Consider the following 20216-nt stretch of genomic DNA (forward strand, 5'->3'; position numbering starts at 1 on the left):
ACATCCATCCAACTCGTAGCCACCCACATAGTTTCAGTTCATGTAATAAAACAAATCTAGAAGTTAAAAATCAATCAATTTTTCTCACATTTTACAAATTAGAAGTGAACAACGTAAATTTTAATAATAAATCTAATTTATTAGCTAAAACTGCCAAAAAACAATTGAAGCAAATATTATATCTAGGTGAAACGATAAAAAAAGTTATGAAACGATGATAGGTGATTGCAAAACGTTATAATTTTATTAATTAGTAAATGTATTTCTGAGTACTAAAACTATTACCTTTAGTTTAATATATATATGTGTATATATGTATAGCATATGCTCCCTCACTTCGGTTGAGAGCTATGTGAGAGTTGCGGCGCTATTAGCCTTTGTGCAAAGCTCATCACTTTTGTGATTTGAGCACTCTGTTGCCAGCACGTTGACTTTCTTAAAGTCTGTGAGGCATCCTAGTTGTTTCATGGCAGGAAGTCAACTCTCATTGGTAATGGGATTTGTATCCCTTGACTAAGCTCTGAGCTGCACTGATGAGGCTTCAATAGTCGAAACAGTACTGTCTGTAGCATGAATATATATATAAATTAGAAAATTAAATAGTTCACTTGATAAGTGAACTATTTAATTTTATAATTTATACTGCTCTATCCTATGTTGAGTACTCTGATTTTAGTTCCAAGTATGATACATTTCATTATATATTTATATATAAATATATATATTACTTTGCTTCGCTCGTTTGGTCGTGGGATAAATTAGAAAATTAAATAGTTCACTTATCTTTCAGCTACTGACAGTTTCCTGCTAGTGCATTCTTCAGGCTGTAGACTTCAACTGTGAAGTCTGTTGAAGTCTACAGCCTGAAGAATGCACTAGCAGGAAACTGTCAGTAGCTGAAAGATAAGTGAACCATTTAATTTTATAATTTATACTGCTCCATCCTATGTCGAGCACTCTGATTTTAGAAAATATCTATATATATATAAATTAGAAAATTAAATGGTTCACTTATCTTTCAGCTACTGACAGCTTCCTGCTAGTGCATTCTTCAGGCTGTAGACTTCAACAGACTTCACAGTTGAAGTCTACAACCTGAAGAATGCACTAGCAGGAAGCTGTCAGTAGCTGAAAGACAAGTGAACTATTTAATTTTCTAATTTATCCCACGACCAAACGGGCGGAGCGAAGTTTGAGAGTTTTTATGATAAATGCATGTGCACACAACTCACGAAAATTTTTCATTAACAACGGCGCAAACCCTTGTTTCAAAATCTCATCAACAAATTTAACAATCGTTTTGTAGAGTCGTTAAAGTATAATAACGATATAAAACACATATAAGCCTATTTAAATATGTTACCAAGTCTTTGTAAATTGTCGACAGTCTCTTAAAACTTACCCATCTGATCGGATTATACACAAATAGACAAATTAATTTGGCCAAAAATCGTCATAAAACGCTTGACAAGCTAGGTTTAATAAAAGTTAAGACAGGCAAACGAAACGCTGAGCGACAGAGAATAGAATCATTAAGTCGTGCGCATTTCACAAAAAAATAAGGTGCACATTTCACCAGTCTATAGCATTGTCGAATTGCCGAAGGTTTCTGTTAATAACGTAGAAGTATACAGAAATCGTTTCTTTTTTTGCCGATTTCAAAGTAACTGACATTTTGGAAACTTTTGAGTACTTTGGTATTCTAACTGATGTCCAAAGCAGTGAAAGTAAAGGAAATGACAATGATATTTTTTCTAACGATTCTTATGAGCTTATTACAATATTTAATTGTAAGTTTAGATGACTATTGAAGCGTAATAGTCACACTAACAACATCGATGATGGGTAATATGTTACTGCTATTCTTTATTGTAAATAGTTTTGTTAAATAGATTTTCTAAAAATCTATATAAATATCACAACTCCTTGATATTGTTAGCTATGACGTTTTGAAATGTGAACAAAATTGTGCATTGGTTTTCTATTATTACTGTATTACTATATTAATAATATTGGTTATTCTAATAATATCAGTGCATTTTACTTCTAATGTTGGCCAATATTGCATTTCTCCTATTGCAGGGGGAGAGATAAACATATAATATATTCCTTTTATTATTGCTGTTTGTTGTATATAATAACACCCACACCCAGTACATTACAGCTACCATTGCAGTTATCCTACTGCACTGCAGTGCCATTTGACTGCTAATATTGCATTTCTCAACCATCAGTACCCTTTCTTTTTTCCAATATCACTTTGGTTGTGGGCTGTATGACAGGGAAATTTCTAGTATATATATATATATATATACAGTGAAACGTGGATAACTCAAACTTCACGGGACCGAGCGAAAGTGTTTGAGTTATCAGAGCGTTAAAGTTATCAGAGCACAGTCACAGGTGAATGTATTTATCAGTAGATACATATACAAACTACGTGTATATATAAAACTAAACTATAGGTTGTTTGTTGTAAGTTAAAGGGCATCTGATGTAGAGTTTTAAAGTATTTATCAGAAAGTGTAGATATTTTTATACACTTGAGATTTGTGTGTTGTTTTAGGTGATGTGACTGCCAGAACTTTTTCAGATTAAAATTGGCAAAACCTAATCGTGGTTAAAACGCTCAGAAGACATTTTTTCTTCTGAGTGTTTTACTCGAGATCAATTTTGCCAATTTTAATCTTAAAACGTCTTGTCAGTCACATCACCTAAAACTGCAAACAAATCTCAGCCCAATAGAAAAATATCTATTCTTTCTGATAATTTTTAAAACTGGACATAAGTAAACATTTATGACCAATGCAAAAAAGCATGCTTTACATCTGATCAGTTGTTTCATTTAAACAACTTATCGAGTGTAGTCTGTGACAAGGTATTTTTTTGACAAAGATCAACAGTGTACTTATTGTAGTCTACTTATTGTAGAAATAGATTTTAAACAGTTATTATAGTCCTTAAAAACTTGTTAGCCTTTTCTAACAAAATTGGCCCATCGATAGGTACGCCTTCACTACGCACTTGTCTAAACCAAGTCAATAATACACCATCCAAATCATCGTGCGACGTTGAACGATCTCTTAGCCTTGATGAATTTTAATACCTTCTAACGTTTATAGCTTGGCCGTAACTAAGCGAACGTCTTAGCGACCCTATTAATCATTTTTATACGATTTCTTTTTCGGTTCCATTATACGGTACGGGGGAAATTATATGTACACTATACGCGTATAAAAAGCGCTTTCGTTAAGAAAGCAGAGTAGTCTCAGCTCCGCGACTAGTGGAAACTCCTTCAAAATAAATTGAACAGAAACCACGTTTGTGAATTCGGCAAAAAACTGTTCGAGTTAACGTTGCCGAGGTCGAGTTATATAAAGCCATTTATCATTGCGTGGGAACGGACCAAGCAAATCCATTCGAGTTAACTATGTGTTCGATATATCCGAGGGCGAGTTATCCATGTTTCACTGTATATATATATATATATATATATATATATATATAGTAGACTAAAAGTGAAAAGTGAATTTACCTACATTCTTCTATTTTCCTCTGCAGCATAACGCTGTTGACACCTGTCTGCTCTAACCATAAGCTGTCTGCCCCAATCTTTAAAGGTTGACTTGCAACCAAATTCACATTACAGTTATTTGATATCAAAAGGTTCACCATGTCTTACTCTGTTGGTGTCAATTAATTCAGTAAATGCCGATCTAGTAATAGAGTAAAATACCAATGACGAGCATCTTCGAGCTCACAGACTAAGCATTTTACCAGTGATAACATTTATTATGACCTATATAAAAATTCCGTGCTGATGATTGGCTAAAGAAAATATCTCATATTTATCGCTCGTTGGCTTTTTTCATATGTGTACATGTCACGAATAGAGCACCCGCTCTAATACGAACGTTTCAAAAGATGACCTCATTCAAACGCATATATCTATGGACAAGGTTAGTCTACAGAAACAAAAATGACATCAAATTGTAGCTGATGTTTTGGTCTTTTATTGGTTTGAATTTCATCTGATCGATTTTTTGACGCAGTCACATCTTTAATATGAAGCCATAAGCCCATTGTTTATCTATACCATATAAGCATTGGGCATTGGCCAGTGACTTTTATAATGGCACTACGCTAGAAATTGAGCGAGTGGCGTTTAGAGACATACCCTCTTCATGCTGTAGCCTGCATGGAAGATTATAGGGGGTAGTAGGACATAGAAGAATATCTCTGGGTCAAACACCAGCTGAAAGAGCAAGTAAATACGTGTGAAGGAGAACTGTTAATAGCTGTAAGCCTGTAATATATGGTGGCTTTAGAGAATACTGACATGAATGATAGGAGACTCTTTACCTTGCTGCCCAGAACTGTTGTAGGAGCGGCATGACATGTGTAGTTTTTCAGTAATGACCCATTGTCAGCGGCCCTCATTTCCACATATATGTCATCATCTGGCACTTCATCGAAGGTGAGATTGGTAGTTAGTTGGTAAGGTTTGGTAAGAGCGGTAGAGTCATCAGAGAGGTAGCGCACCATTAGCCCAACTATTACTCCTACCAAACAATGTACTGTCTTTAACTGGCAGCGCACCATTAGCCCGACTATTACCCCTACCAAACAATCTACTGTCTATAACTGGCAGCACATCATTAGATTGAACACTACTCGTACCAAACAATCTACTGTCTATAACTGGCAGCACACCATTAGCCCGACTACTACTCCTACCAAACAATCTACCGTCTATAACTGGCATCACATCATTAGCCCGACCATTACTCCTACCAAACAATCTAGTGTCTATAACTGCCTTAAAGATGTGGTTGCGTCAAAAAGGTCAATTTAATGAAATTAATACCAATAAAAGGCTAAAACATCAGCTACAATTTGATGTCATTTTTGTCTTTGTAGACCAATCTTGTCCAGAGATATACCCTACAGGATGAAAATATTCGTTGGTTACAAAAATTCGCGATTTCGCGAACATTCAATTCCGCGAATTATTTAATTCCGTGAATAGTTAGTTCTATTTTTAATCACAAGGGAGAATAACTATTGCATCAAATTAAAAACTAGCTGCTAAGCTAGTTTTTAATATAAATGCTAAACGTAGTTGAGTTCCAAAACATTTTTAAAATCATTGCCTGGGCTTTGAGCTAACACCATTGCCAATGCATCACATTTCTTACAAAATTATTCAAGGTTGTCACAAGATATGCAGAATGGTGTCATCGCAAAAATAGTCGCTAGGCAAAAGTACTAAACATAGCAGAGTTCCAAAACTTCTTTAAAGTCATCGCCGGGGCTTCGAGTTTTATTGCCATGCATCAAATTTTACAAAATTATTCAAGGTTTTCACAAGTTATTCGGCATTGCTTCGTCATCGCAAAAAATCTCTCCAAGTCTTTTTACATTGCAATCAACTCCATCAATCTCTAATACCGAAGTTGAGGACGATCATGATTCTGATCTAGACATTAGGGTATGTATTTGATTTGCAGTGCAGATACGTTTTTCCATAATTAACTGCATTAGTTAATTCTTATGTTTGAAAACTGATTGCTTTCATTAAATACTTCAGCTATTGTTTTTGCACTTCTGCACCACAGCACGTTTTTGCACTTTTGCACTTATTAATGTTTTCTTTTTTGTGTTTACTGCAGATTGAGAATGAAACAACCTACTCCGATTACGAAAACTAGAGACAAGTAGTGATATTCATCAAGGCAGGAATATTGGCAGAGAAGCAACCAGTCAACTTAGACCCCTTCATCGACAACAACTCCTTGATATCGCTGCAGCAAACATGATTAAATTATATATTTTATTTCATGTATAGATATACTATAATTTATTACAAACTTGAGTGTACAAATAAAATATTTCAAATACAACTAAAATTTTACAAACGATGAATGGAGTAAATATAAAAAGTTTAGTTCATATGGCGGTTGTCTAGCAATAAAATTAAACCGGTACTCTTGATAAGTGAATACTAGCGTGTAATGGTGTTCTCTGACTAGTTATTTTGGTAATAGCAGCTCTGTCGCTGTCACTGTCTTGGGTAGATGTTAAAGGCGATTCTCTCGCTACTACATTACTGGTAAGAAAGTTATCATCAGAACTCTCCTCGTGGCTTACTATTGCAAAGTTCTGCCGGTTGGCCAAAAATTTGTTCTCGTAAAGGCGTTTTTGTTCCTTTTTTAAAACAGATATATTCTTCTCGTTAGCAGCACTTCTGCCTCAATTTCAAGACCTCCCTGAATGATTGGTGATCTTCTAAGAATGACACCTACTACTCTTGCAGTCATTGTGCTTCCGTGTATGATGAAAAATCTCTCTCTCCCACTAAAACAAATAATGAAGCGGTAGGGATGGAAAAAATAAATATTTCGTTTTACCGAAGAACCAAAGTAAAATTCAACTAATTTAGTAAATCGTTTTGAAAAAACTCATTACTTACCACAAATAGTTGGCTCATCAAAGACCTCCAAATTGATGAATATTCGTGAAAACCTCTGAACGCAGCAAAAAAAATTATAGCTTAGCATGATCGACTCGTAGATGCAAGCTGTGGTGTACATCGTTTCGGTGTATGCGCACACCGAAACGCGCGGTGTATGCATGCGTAGGGTTAACTTTATTGCTAGCTGCAATAGAGTTAACTCTTCATAAAGAGTGACAGTGTTCAGCCGCGAATAAATTAATCCGCGCATATGCATGAAAAGGCAATTTTCCCGAAATATAACTCCGCGAATAAATTCATCCTGTAGGGTATGCGTTTGAATGAGGCCATCTTTTAAAAAGCTCACGTTCCAGCGGGTGCTTCATTCGTGACGTAACGAGTGATACATCTGAAAAGAGTCCACGAGCGATGAATATAAGGTCGCTTCATTAGCCAATCATCAGCATTAAATTTTTATATAGGTCGTAATACATGTTATCACTCGCAAAACGCGTTGTCTGTGATCTCAAATTTAGGGATTTTACTCTATTATTAAATCGCATGGACATCGATATTTAATAAATTAATTAACATCGTAACCTTAATGAACTACTCGATCGACACGTTTTATTGACGAACAACAGAATTGTAAAAATTGCTGTAAAGTTACTGCGAAGGTGACTCCGAGTTTTTTGTGCATCAGGTGGTTAAAGTGCTACGGAGGAAGATAGGAAAATGGAGGTAAATTTATCTTTTACTTTGAGTCTCCTATAGATATACTGTTGAGTTTACATTCAGATTATATTTCCCTGTTTGAGGTTATAATGTAATTTCCTGCGCGTGCGAGATATGTATGTGCAGTGAGTTCTTGACGGCTTCTTTTTAATCCATAGCATCTAGCAATACAATGGCTTAGATTGATGAATATACTAAAGGTAATATTTTTAGTATTTATTATTACATGTACTAATTAATAAAATTATAACTTTTTGCTATCACTAATCATTGTTTTATAATTTTTCACCATTTTACCAAGCTGTATTTGCTTCAAATTTTCTGTGGCAGTTTAATCTAGTAAATTAGATTTATGATTTGACTTTAGATGTCCACTTTTCACTAGTAGAAAGTGAAGAAATTCGATTGAGCAATGCAAACCTTTAACTTCCAGAACCAAAGCTTCGAATCGTTGGCTTGGCGTACTATGCTTTTGTTAAACATTTATTCGTTTTTAAAATAACATTCGCAATCTATCTAATTCCCAATTTGAAAGCTTTCAGTATATACGCGTTAGAATGACATATCTATGAATGACATAACGGTATATTTATTGCATTTGTTTTACTGATTACAGGATGTTAATGTGGTCCCACCAGCCGAAGCAGCTTTGTCAGTGTGGAAACTGCCATAAATGGGAAAGAGAGACTTAAATGTGTGCTGCATAAACCATGATGTTTTGTTTGAATTTGCTGCAGTAGATAAATTTGTTTTATTGTATCGGCTGAAACTACGTGAGTGGCCACGACTTGATGGATATTTTTAATAAAAGCATTATGCCGAGATGAAAATTCTTTGCTTGTAAAGATTATATAATAAAATAATATCGTTGAAGATAATGCAAAACATGATTTGCAGAACATTGAATATATCTTAGCCCCATTAACACTTGTACTGAAATCTTTTCTGATAGATGGATTTATGAAGTGCAATCAGAGCTGGATGGACAGGCACTTTTGTATAGCTCGACCATTTGTTTAGTACTTGAATCAACTAATCATATGTGACCAGAGAATTTTTTTCTACACATTGATACCCATAATGACATGTTGACAGCCGACTATACAATGTACATGACTTTTAGAGATGTAGTTGGTTTCGCCACATATTCTTTTCAAAGACACAGTTTGCTTAGTTTACTTACGGTAGTAAGAAACTAGTGTTCGATGTGGGTAATGATATACAGCCCCTCCCAGGATAGGCGACGGACATAATGTGGGCAGGGCTTTTGTGAGGCTGTATATCGTTAGTGTGGGTAGCGACGGAACTGTGCCGATACAAAGACCTTATTCTACATAGTTTGCTTGACAGAATTACTATAGACCGGTAGAATCGGTAGTAGGTACTAAGATGTTTACACAGCATTTAGAAGAAGCCAATATGACAAGTTTTTAATTTTACTTGTTTGAGGCCTTTGAAACAATAGTAATAATGTACCTGCAGCTGGATTTAAAATTTTATTCTAGCCAACACAAACAAATATAAGATAAAATTTTTGCCAATAAGGCCGCATAGGACTAGACTTTTATCGCAATAGCCGATGTGATTACGAGAGTTAGAGACAGCTTGTATCACGCGTTACATCACTTTGGGCAAGTCTGGGCATGTTTTTTTGGTCTGAGCATTTTTACCGCGAACCAACTTTTGGTTAATATTTTAATCTTCAAATATCTTGACAATGAGATCGCCTAACACAACAAACAACGTATCAACTGATAGACAAAGAAAAATACTTTCCTTTAAAATCAACTCAAATTTGACGCAACCACATCTTTAAAGATGAATAACTGAAAACTAATGAAATACGTTTAACAGAAATAGCCAATCAGGAAACTGAACTGTACAGTAAATCGGTATGGTATACTTAAAAGTTGACTTGCAACAAAACTCATATTACAGATATTTGGTATCAAAGGACTCGCTATGTCTTACTCTGGTGTGTTGTAGGTGCAAAACATGTGAACATGTGATTACAAGCTCTTGAAAGCTCAAAAACGAACAGCTGATCGCAGCCATTACGAAACCGCCGTAAATCGGAATCAGTTTATTTCTCTGACGTAGTCATTACATTTGTTTATCGTTTTGTCACGTGATGTTCTAACGTAAAATTGTTATGTTTCTGCACAGAAGCAATTAAATAGAGTATTAAATTAGAGAAATGGTTTATTGCACACTCCAGAGACAACTGATTTGATAACAGAAAACCCAAGTATTTATATGTTTGGTCATAGAAAAGCTTTGTAAAAAGCTACAAGCTTTATTAATAGCTATAATGAGACAGTATTATATAATATTAGCTTGTATAAAGCTTTAGCTAAAAAGCATAATGTTTGTTGGCAAAGTACCAATAATACTTGGCACTTGCATGACACCTCCTCACTAAGCTAAAGGTTCTTTCTGGTTCTCTTACACCTTCGGGGTTTGTCTCTGCTATACTCATCTCCATCAGGTAGACGAGGGTTGCGTGGTCTTCTTCTAGACGGAGGTTGCTCTGTTACAGTTGTAGGGGCTGGTAGTTGCAGTTTTGTCTCCTCTGTTATATCAGGTTTATCTCCAGGGTCTTGATCTTCTTCTGTTGAGTATCTTGGTCTGAGTTGTTCAACATGTCTTCTCCAAGTAGGTCCCTTTGGTACCACTTTGACATTGAGACTACGAGTTCCATATATCTTAGTAACAATGGCTGGAACCCATCTAGGTTGTCTGTTGCGTCTAGGTCCATGATACAAGGCATAGCATGGTGCTCCAAGATTGTAGCTGTGTATCTTGCTAACTGTCTTTTCTGCCGATCGGTTGACTTCTCTGGATTGATGAAACTGTGCTATGTGTGCGGGTGATGGCAATAGGGTGTCAATCTTGCATCTCATCTGTCTTCCATTCAGCAGCTGACTGGGAGAGTATCCTGTAGGAAGTGGTGTCCTTCTATAGTGCATCAGGAACTGTTGTAGTGCAGATTTAGGTGAGAGTGACGATTTCTTCATGGCTTGGTTTGAAGGATTGTACTAGTCTTTCAGCTGCGCCATTTGTAGCTGGATGGTAGGGTGCTCCAGTGAGGTGAACAATGCTTCTCTCTTGACACCACTGCTGAAACTCTCCTGAGGTGAAGCTGGTAGCATTGTCAGTGACTATGGTGTGAGGGTATCCAAAGTGTGCGAATATCTCCTCTAAGATGTCTGTGGTAGCTCTGGTAGAAGTAGATGACGTCCTGTGTATGCATGGATACTTTGTGTAGGCATCTATCATCACTAGCCATTGGCTGCCCATGAAGTTCACTGCATGATCTAAGTGAAGACGACTCCATGGCTTCTCAGGTAGCATCCAGGGATGTATAGGATACTTCTGTGGAAGCTTCTGGTGTTCAGCACAGGCAGTGCACTGTCGGCTTGTCTCCTCTATATCAGAGTCAATGCGAGGCCAATAGACAGCAGTTCGAGCTAGCTTCTTCATTCTTTCCATTCCAAAGTGTCCAAGGTGAAGGATCTTTAATACTTCCTGTTGTAACTTGACAGGAATGACTACTCTGTTGCCATATAGAAGACAACCTTCAGTGATAAAAAGTGAATCTGAGATCTTGTGGAAGAGTGACAGCTGAGTCTCCTTCATCTCTTTGTTACCAGGCCATCCTTCTGCTGTGTAGCGCATTACTGTGGCTAGTGTTGGGTCTTTCTTTGTCTCCTTTGCTAGAACATTGTAGTCTGTAGAGTTGAGCTGTTGTCCAATAGTGTGAATAGTGCATACTGTATCAACATCATCCTCATCTTCTCTTGCATCAAACTCTTTATCAGGTCCAACTGGCAGTCTTGAGAGGACATCTGCATTTTGATGATGCTGGGTAGATCTGTATTCTATGATGTAGTCATACTGATTTAGTACCAGTGCCCATCTTGCTAGTCTGTTGGCTGCTAGAGCTGGAACTCCTTTGGTAGGTCCTAGAAGTGTGAGAAGAGGTCTATGGTCAGTTACCAAGATAAACCGTCGACCATACAGGTACTGGTGATACTTCTTTAGAGCAAATATGATTGAGAGAGCTTCTTTTTGTATTTGTCCATATTTCCTCTGTGTGCTGGTCAGTGTTTTTGAAACATTGGCTATTGGTCTCTCACTTCCATCAGGATAACGATGAAATAGTACAGCTCCCAGTCCAGTTTCTGAAGCATCACATGAGATTCCAATGTCAAGATCTGGGTTGAAGTGTGCTAAGACACTATCAGTTGATAGCATATCTTTCAGTTTGTTGAAGCTCTTTTCTTGTTCAGTGCCCCACTTCCAGGTCTCTCCTTTGCGTGTCAGTTTGTGCAATGGTCCTGTGAGTTGTGACAGATTGGGTATGAACTTGCTGTAGAATTGTGTAGCTCCTAAGAAAGATCTTAGCTGAGTTAAGTCTGTTGGGACTGGCATCTGTTGTACTGCATCTGCCTTCTTTCCTTTAGTGATTCCCTTTGAAGTGAGTTTGTGTCCCAGATACTCTACTGTAGGTTGAGCAAAACAGCACTTGTCTTTTCTACATCTGAGCCCTCTTTCTTCTAATCTTTGAAGAAGTCGACGTAAGTTTTGTAGATGGCTCTCTGCATTGGCTCCACTCACTAGTATATCATCTAGGTATACTGCTACTCCTGGGAGGTCTTGTGTCAGTTGCTCCATGATTTCTTGAAAATACCCTGGTGCTGAGCTTATGCCAAAGGGCAACCTCTTCTGTAGTAGTACTCCTCGGTGTGTTGATAGTGCTAGTCGTCGTTGACTTTCTGGTGCCAACAATATTTGATTGTAGGCATCTGCTAAATCAATCTTTGTGTAGCAATAGCCTCCACCTAGTTTTCTGATTAGATCTTCTGGTAGTGGGATGGGTTTCCTATGTGTTTCTAGCTGATTATTGATAGTCTTGGAGTAGTCTCCACATACTCTGATCTTCCCTGCAGCTTGACCTGTTGTAGATTTGCGTACAGGTACAACTGGTGTTCCATACTGGTTGAATTGAGTTGGTTCCCATATGCCTTTAGCTACACCTGCTTCGTATGCTTGGTTGAGCTCTTCTGTCAAGGCAATAGGAACTGGTCTGGGTCGGCAGAAGACTGGCTTTGTTGAAGGTTTGAAGTTTATCTCTAGTTCAAAGTTCTTGAGACATCCTAGCTCGTCTTTGAATATTTCTGGAAATTCTTTGCACATCTCCTTACACTTGATTTGTAACCTCCCATCTGGCTGGTTCTCTGTGATTGTTGATACAAGGTTCTGTTGTAGCTTGTCATCAATAGAGATGCCTAGTTGCTGTATAGCAGTTCTTCCTAGTAGGTTGAGATCTTGTACAGCACTAATCACAAATGGTAGTCTGACTTCTTTCTGTGCATCCAATTGGGCAGTTAGCTCACATCTGCCAAGCGTCTCTATGAGATGTCCTGAGGCTGATTTGTAGTTAACTGTAGTAGGTTTTAGGTTTGGCTTTCCTAGCTTCTCCCATATTGATTTACAGATGAAGTTGTCACATGCTCCAGTGTCCAGTTCAAGTGTGAAGTTGTCTCCCTCCAGTTTGATGTTTTCAGCAAGTTTCACCATCTTGGTTGATGTGCATTCTATCATCTTTACTGGTTTTTCTGCTGCAGATGATTTCTTTGTCTTGCATGCTCTTTCTATGTGACCTTGTTTAGAACAAAAGTTGCAGGTGGCTGCTTTGAATCTGCAGTCATCCGCTGTATGGTTAGTTCGGTCACATCTGTAGCATAGCTTTCCTTCCTTCTGCTTGTCAGGTGTAGAGTTGTTTTTCTGGATTGGTTTGTATCTTGATTTCTGTTGAGCAACCTTGTTGACTTTAGACGAGTTTCCATAAACTGTCTCTTTGGCAACTTTAGCTGCTTCTTCTGTTTCCTGTGCTACCTGTATAGCTTTGTTGAAGTTGAGTTCATTGTCCTTGACCTTGAAGAGAGATTTGAGAACTGCTTCATTGTTTACAGAGCAGATAAATCTTGTTCTGAGAGCCTCATCTAATGGATCTGTAATGTCTATGAAGGCACATGTAGTTGCATCTTGACGAATTCTGGCAGCTAACTCTTGAATAGTTTCTCCAGGTTTCCTCTGCATGTCACTCCAATACTTGTAACGCTCTCTAACAATGAAGCGCTTAGGGTCATACTGGTCTTTGAGAAATTCCAGTATTTCATCCATGTTGAGGTCGTTGATCTGCTTGGGTGTTGAAAGCTGAGCTGCCATATTACTAAGCTGCTTGTAGAGTGTAGGCTGTTGGTTGGTGAGAAAAGTGCCAGCAATCTTGTCTTGATGAATAGAATTTGCCGCAATGAATGTGTTGAATCTGTCTATGTAATCTGTTAGTAGCTCTGCTGTTGGGTCAAAACCTGGGAAGGCTGGAACAGCGGTTGCAGCTGTTTCTTGTTTCCGTTGTAGGTTTTGTAGTAGTAGCTCCATCAGTTTCTTATTCTCCTCCATTCTTTCATCTTGCTGACATCTGTATTCCTCTTGTTGCTGCTTGAACTCCTCATGCTGCTGTTGTCTATGCTCTTCTTGCTGCTTTCTCTGCTCCTCTTGCTGCTGTCTCTGGTCCTCCTGCTGCTTCTGCATTAGCTTGATCAGGTCTGCTACTTCTGCCATTGTAGTGGTGCAATTTTGAATAGTTACTCTTGTAATAAACTAGAACTCTTTGTATCGATTTTATCAATGATAAAATCTGAACCAAACTCTTTGTAACTGTTCAAAAGAGAAATCCTTGTCGCCAATTAGCTTCTGTTATGTTTCTGCACAGAAGCAATTAAATAGAGTATTAAATTAGAGGAATGGTTTATTGCACACTCCAGAGACAACTGATTTGATAACAGAAAACCCAAGTATTTATATGTTTGGTCATAGAAAAGCTTTGTAAAAAGCTACAAGCTTTATTAATAGCTATAATGAGACAGTATTATATAATATTAGCTTGTATAAAGCTTTAGCTAAAAAGCATAATGTTTGTTGGCAAAGTACCAATAATACTTGGCACTTGCATGACAAAAATGAAGACCAAGAAAAGGATGAATATAAAACTTCTCGCAGCACTAGTTTATGACAAACACTTTGGGTTTTACCGAAGACCTTGTATCAAAGATAGATGCTCGCTACCTTACAGTTTTGTTTCGGCTTGGTCTAATCGTCGTGTTGTAATCTGATCAAGTGACCCATACTTCGTTAAGAATTTCTGCAGCAATTTTCGATTATCACAGGTGACCAACAGGCTCGTCATGTTTATCAGACAATGATATGTACTCCTTCAAGAAAAGGTTAAAAAATTAAACATATTTCCAAGATAGGTTATGATATATCAGTGCTGAACATGACAGCATTACAATGACGATAAAATAGACGCGTAAAAACAATAGACATGGTTTTATTGAGTGCGTGAAGTATATTTGTGAAAATATTTAGACGAATGAGGTTGCATGTGTAAACAGAAGCCATCATGTACAACTATGTGCCATTTCAGCCGTTTTGGAAAAAGATTTCAATCTACGGTGGTTTTGTGATGGCTGCGATCAGCTGTTCGTTTTGAGATTTTAGGAGCTTGTAATCATATTTCCACATACGCATGTTACATATGATGAATGACAACCTCTGCATTTCATGTATAGAATACGATGATACGTATGATGAATGACAACCTCTGCATTTCATTTTGACCAGAGTAAGACATGGTGAATCTTTTCATATCAAATAACTGTAATGTGAATTTTGTTGCAAGTCAACCTTTAAGGTATTTTGCAACCAAAAACAATGCGCTCAAACAATAAACCCTACACCTTTATTTAACAATCTGATTAGTCTACTTGGAGCATCACACAAACTAATGGGCTTGACAAATAGCTTGTCATTTGGAATCAAAACATTGATTAAAAGCTCAGCATTACTATTAGGAGTTATCTACCCGTTCGACAACACTAAATGGCTGAGTAACGGAACTAATTGTTAACACGCTTAGATGACCAGCTACAAATAATTAACAGCAAACAGTTTTTAAGCTTCTTTATTCTTAAGTCAACTACAGTGAAGACGAGAAACCTTTTTACAATTTCCGAGTTCTCATGTAACAGATCGATGAGATGGAGAAAGCTTTACTAGAAAAAAAGTCTGGTACAGCCTAATGTTCACATTCAACATCTGTACATAGAATACTGTGTGTAATTCTGGATTTATTGTATAAGAATGAACTTTAAATCTTTAGAGAGGTACTGCTGTGCTATGTTATCAAATCGTGTTCTTTCACACTTTCAGATGCCAAAGAATTCAGATCAATCGCACCTTATAAGATCAAAATAAATTGATAGATCCAACTATTTGAAGTGTTTTAAAGCCAGAGCCTATAAGCGATTCCATCTTTGTTTTTTGATGATGTGTGTTCAAATGTCTTAAGAAACAAAGATCCAAAATTTTTGTTTACTTAAAAATGATCCAATTTTAATAGATGCACTATATACCCGCATATACTGCTAATACAAGCCAAATGGATAAACAGATAGGCGCAGTTAGCATCTGATAGGCTGAAGAAAGTATTGCTAAATTATCCTAGTCCCATGCCATCTAAAATGCTACCTTTTCTCATTATACCACTTTTTAATAAAGAGAGCCAAGACATTGCAAGAAGACACTAAAGAATGCTAAAAACTCAAGCGTACATCCGACTGAAAAATCTTGAGAAAAACAAACAAAGTATTTCTGCCGCTGATGACTTTCCCGAGTTAAATGATACAGGGCCCCTTATTTGCAGTGCATTATGAGGCTATTACTGATGAAGCCCTAGTAATGCACCTATGAATGACTCAATTCAAAATTTTAAAAATATTCACTGGAGGACTGTTAGAAGCAGTCCAAATCTACATTCACTTTACAAATTGCTAGCGAGTGAATATCACACTGCATTGCGTAAATCTGACATGTATATTCTCTATTATGCAGGTAGATTAAGAGAGATCGCAAGGTCAAGGTCAACCAACATGGCGTGGTTTTTAATTTTGTGAGAAAACTTTACCTAAATTGATCTAAATTCACCCCTAGGGTAGGGCTGCCTCACCAATTTGACACAAAAAAAAAAATTATTCATAACCTTGAGTGATTCAAATCCGAAAAATATTTGGCTTTCACTTTTCACACACACACATGATGGGTGGAAAGGATGATGATGAAAAACAAATTGGTGGTTACAAATGCAAAACATGCAATATGGAGGAATGTTTTGTAAAAAATTCTAGAGGAGCGTCTCAAAAATGCTCAACCAACTTAATAGGATGTGATCTCTGTAAGAACTGGTATCATGGTACATGCCAGGAACTTACAATTCAAGAGCTTACATTTATTGGCAAGATGGACAACAAAGGAGTTAAATGGTTCTGTGATAAGTGTGTCATTGAAATTAATTCAGCAATGGGGAAAAATGAACCGGGGAATCTAGCCGCTCTTGCTGAAAATACAGCAACTACCAACAAGCTCTATAATATTGAAACCATGGTTTCCAAACTGATGACAACAGTTGATTCAACTAGAGAGGGGTTAACTGAGAGAATAGAAAAGCTTGAGATTTCATATGCTGCAGCTGTACAAAGTAACACTGAAGGTGTTAAAAGAAGCCTTGAAATCAACTCCAGTGCCAAACATCTACTAGCAAAAAATTTTGAACAAAACCAGGCGGAGAGCCGCAAATAAAATGCCATACTTTATGGAATTAAAACAGAAGAAAACAAAAGTGCTCTTGAACAAGTCACAGAGATGCTCCAAAATGAATGCTTCATACACACAAAAGAACCAATCAAGGCAGTACGTCTGCAATCTACAGCAGCAAACAAGCCAATAAAACTTGAATTTACAGATGAAAACACCAAATGGGAGTTTATCAAAAGAGTACACGCAACCCAGAGAGGAAATAACATCTGGTGCAAGCTTGATGAAAGCAAAGAGGTACGTGAATGACAATATGAACTAAGACAACACATTAAACAAAAAAAGGCTGAAGACCCATCTAGCAACACTCAATACCGAATAAGAAACATGAAGATTCAGTCCAAAGAAGAGTCGGGAGAATGGCCAGACCTGAACACAACAGAGCAAGTGCCAAAGACGGTTTTAACCCGTCATTCAACCTTGTAAAGATGTTCACTGCAAACACTAGATCTCTTAAAGGCAAAACTGAAGAATTAACTACAGAAACATACGACTTTGACATAGTTTGTCTGACAGAGACCCACATTGACTCGAGCATCTATAGCCATCAAATATTTGACTATAACAATAAAAATATATACAGGAAAGACAGAAATTTACATGGAGGAGGCGTTTTGATTGCCATTAGTGATTCATTCATTAGCAAGAAAGTCACAACAGACGCGGACAAAACCAAAGATGAAATCTTATTTGTTCGAATACATGAGTCAATTTTAGTTGGGTGCTTCTATCGTCCACCAACACACAAAGATATGACTATGTTAAATAACATAATAGAAGACCTCTCACAAAGATTTCCTAATGACCACATTATATTAACTGGCGATATGAACCTTCCTGGTATTGATTGGCTAAATATCACTATAAAGCCACAGTCACAAGACCGTGTTATGAGCAGAGAATTCACAGACTTACTAGCTCAGCACAATCTTCACCAGCTCATCACTCAACCCACACACATACATGGTAATACGCTTGACCTGATCTGTACAAACCAACCTGAGATGATCCAGTCACATGAAGTCATATATTCTGGTCTTAGTGATCACTTTATTATAAAGGCCGAGATCAAAACTGCATTACCAGTAAAACAATTTCCAACAAAAGTCATCAAGCTATATAGTAAAGTGGATCTTCACAGGTTTGAGTTAGTTATGAATGATGCCAAACATAGACTAAAAGAGATGGATGATGTCAACAAAATGTGGACATTTTTCTCAAGAACCCTTAAACATGCTATCAATGATTTTGTACCAAAGAAAACTGTCGAGGACCGTCCAAAAACTGAACCAGTTTGGTTCACCAAAGAGAGTCGTAAACTAGTCACCAAACAAAGGCAACTATACAATCGTTTCCGTTGCAGGGGTGACCCATTTGACCAAAAACAATACACTAAAGCACGCAAAGATACTAAAGCAGCAATCAGAAAGATAAAAAGAGATTACGTCACAAACCGAATCTGTAAACCACTATCAGAAGGCAACTTCAAACCGTTCTATAGACACCTAAAAGGAATAAAAAACACAAAGAATCAAATTATGTTAAGAGATGAAAATAACTTTCAAACAGATGACCCATGTAAGTGTGCGATAATGCTTAACACATACTTCCACAGTCAATTCAATAAAAACCACTCTCTCGCAGAAAACTGTACTGTCAACGCATTCACACCACCAAAAATAGATATCTGTGGAATAATCAAGCTTGTCAAGGACTTGAAGGGGGGTAAAGCACCTGGTCGAGACGGAATACGTAAAGAAGACTTGATGATTGACATAGAACAAACATCAGACTGTCTTGCTACCATATTTAATAAATTTCTCGAACTAGGAATACTCCCAGAAGAGTGGAAAATTGCCAATGTAACACCAATCCATAAATCAGGTACAACTGAAACAGTTAGCAACTACAGACCAATATCGCTTACCAGTATCCCATGCAAAATCCTTGAACACATAGTGCTGAGAAATTTACTAGCCAAGGTAGACAAGATTCTTCACAATCGACAACATGGGTTCCGGCAAGGACTGTCATGCGAGACACAACTGTGTGCAACCCTTAATGACATTTTCACCTCTGTTGATCAACAAAAAAGCGTCCACGCAGCAGTCCTTGACTTTGCAAAAGCCTTTGATCGGGTACCGCATGCACTCTTAATGGAAAAACTGTCAAAAACAGATATAGATGACTACATAATAAGTTGGATACATGACTTTCTACTTCATAGATCTCAGTGCGTAGTACTTGATGGCAAAGAGTCCAACTTCCTTCCAGTAACGTCGGGAGTACCACAGGGGTCGGTACTTGGCCCAGTGTTGTTTCTGCTCTTCATTAACGACCTTCCTGAGTGTGTAACTTGCTCAGTTTCACTTTTTGCAGATGACACACTGCTCTACCAAGAAATATCAACTACCGGAGATATCGATAACTTCCAACAAAACCTAGATGCACTTGGAAGATGGGCTACCAGATGGGGAATGGAATTCAATGTCAACAAAAGCAAGATTCTCATATTCAACAACACAAATAACGAACCCACACCAACATATACGCTGAACAAAATAGCTTTAGAACAAGTATCCAACTCCCGTTACCTAGGAGTAACACTGCAAGATGACCTAAGGTTTAACAAACATATAGAGACAAAAATTACCGCTGCTAAAAAGCAGCTTAGTTTGGTCAAACGTGCTCTCTTCCGGGCTCCGCAAAAGGCCAAACTCTTAGCTTATAGGTCATTATGTCTACCCCATCTAGAATATGCAGCTGCAGCTTGGGACCCTAGCAATAAAGGTGAGATCAAAGACTTAGAGCTTGTACAGAACCAAGCTATCAGGTTTATTGCAAACCTGAAAGGTACAAGAGGCATAAGCGAGGCTATGGAAAAGCTAGGAGTGATCCCACTACAACAAAGAAGACAACAAAGAATGAGGCTACTTATGAGAGTACTAAGCAAAGAAGATATACATCCTGCACTCACAGAATCTTATGACAAGCTCATTACCATACCAACAAACTTTATACAAACTAGATCTCAAAGACACAGAGTTCCAATCACTCTACAAACAAACAGGTCACTCTTCCACAATAGCTTTTTACCAAAGACAATACGAGACCTTAAATTGCAGACCTCTATGTAACATTAATTCATAGATTGTAATTATGAAACCAATTACTGGAACATTGTTTTACAAAGAAAAAATCCATTTGGGTCTAATTGAGGCACGCCCCTTACATCCCTAGGTGGTTTAGCGTGAAGAATCCTACGAGGTAATACGAGGTAATTAACATCTAAGCGACCTTGTTGATT

At 37.4% G+C, this 20216-nt stretch overlaps 1 protein-coding gene across 4 annotated transcripts in view; it reads right to left on the bottom strand.

Annotated features, from left to right (window-relative positions):
- LOC137402123 (sodium/hydrogen exchanger 7-like) overlaps window positions 1–20216 on the bottom strand; it is a 72463-nt gene that overhangs the window by 51563 nt on the left and 684 nt on the right. For all 4 annotated transcript variants that reach the window (XR_010979467.1, XM_068088591.1, XM_068088590.1 and 1 more), the window contains exons 2-3: window positions 4363–4562; window positions 4178–4255 (exon numbers count right to left, since the gene is read on the bottom strand). Coding sequence is in view for 3 of the 4 variants with exons in the window: in XM_068088591.1 (XP_067944692.1) it covers window positions 4178–4255; window positions 4363–4562 (278 nt within the window). In the remaining variant the exon portion in view is untranslated. The remainder of the gene's footprint in view (window positions 1–4177; window positions 4256–4362; window positions 4563–20216) is intronic.

This window comes from Watersipora subatra, chromosome 8 (assembly GCF_963576615.1).
Source record: "Watersipora subatra chromosome 8, tzWatSuba1.1, whole genome shotgun sequence".
Taxonomy (NCBI): Eukaryota; Metazoa; Bryozoa; class Gymnolaemata; order Cheilostomatida; family Watersiporidae; genus Watersipora; species Watersipora subatra.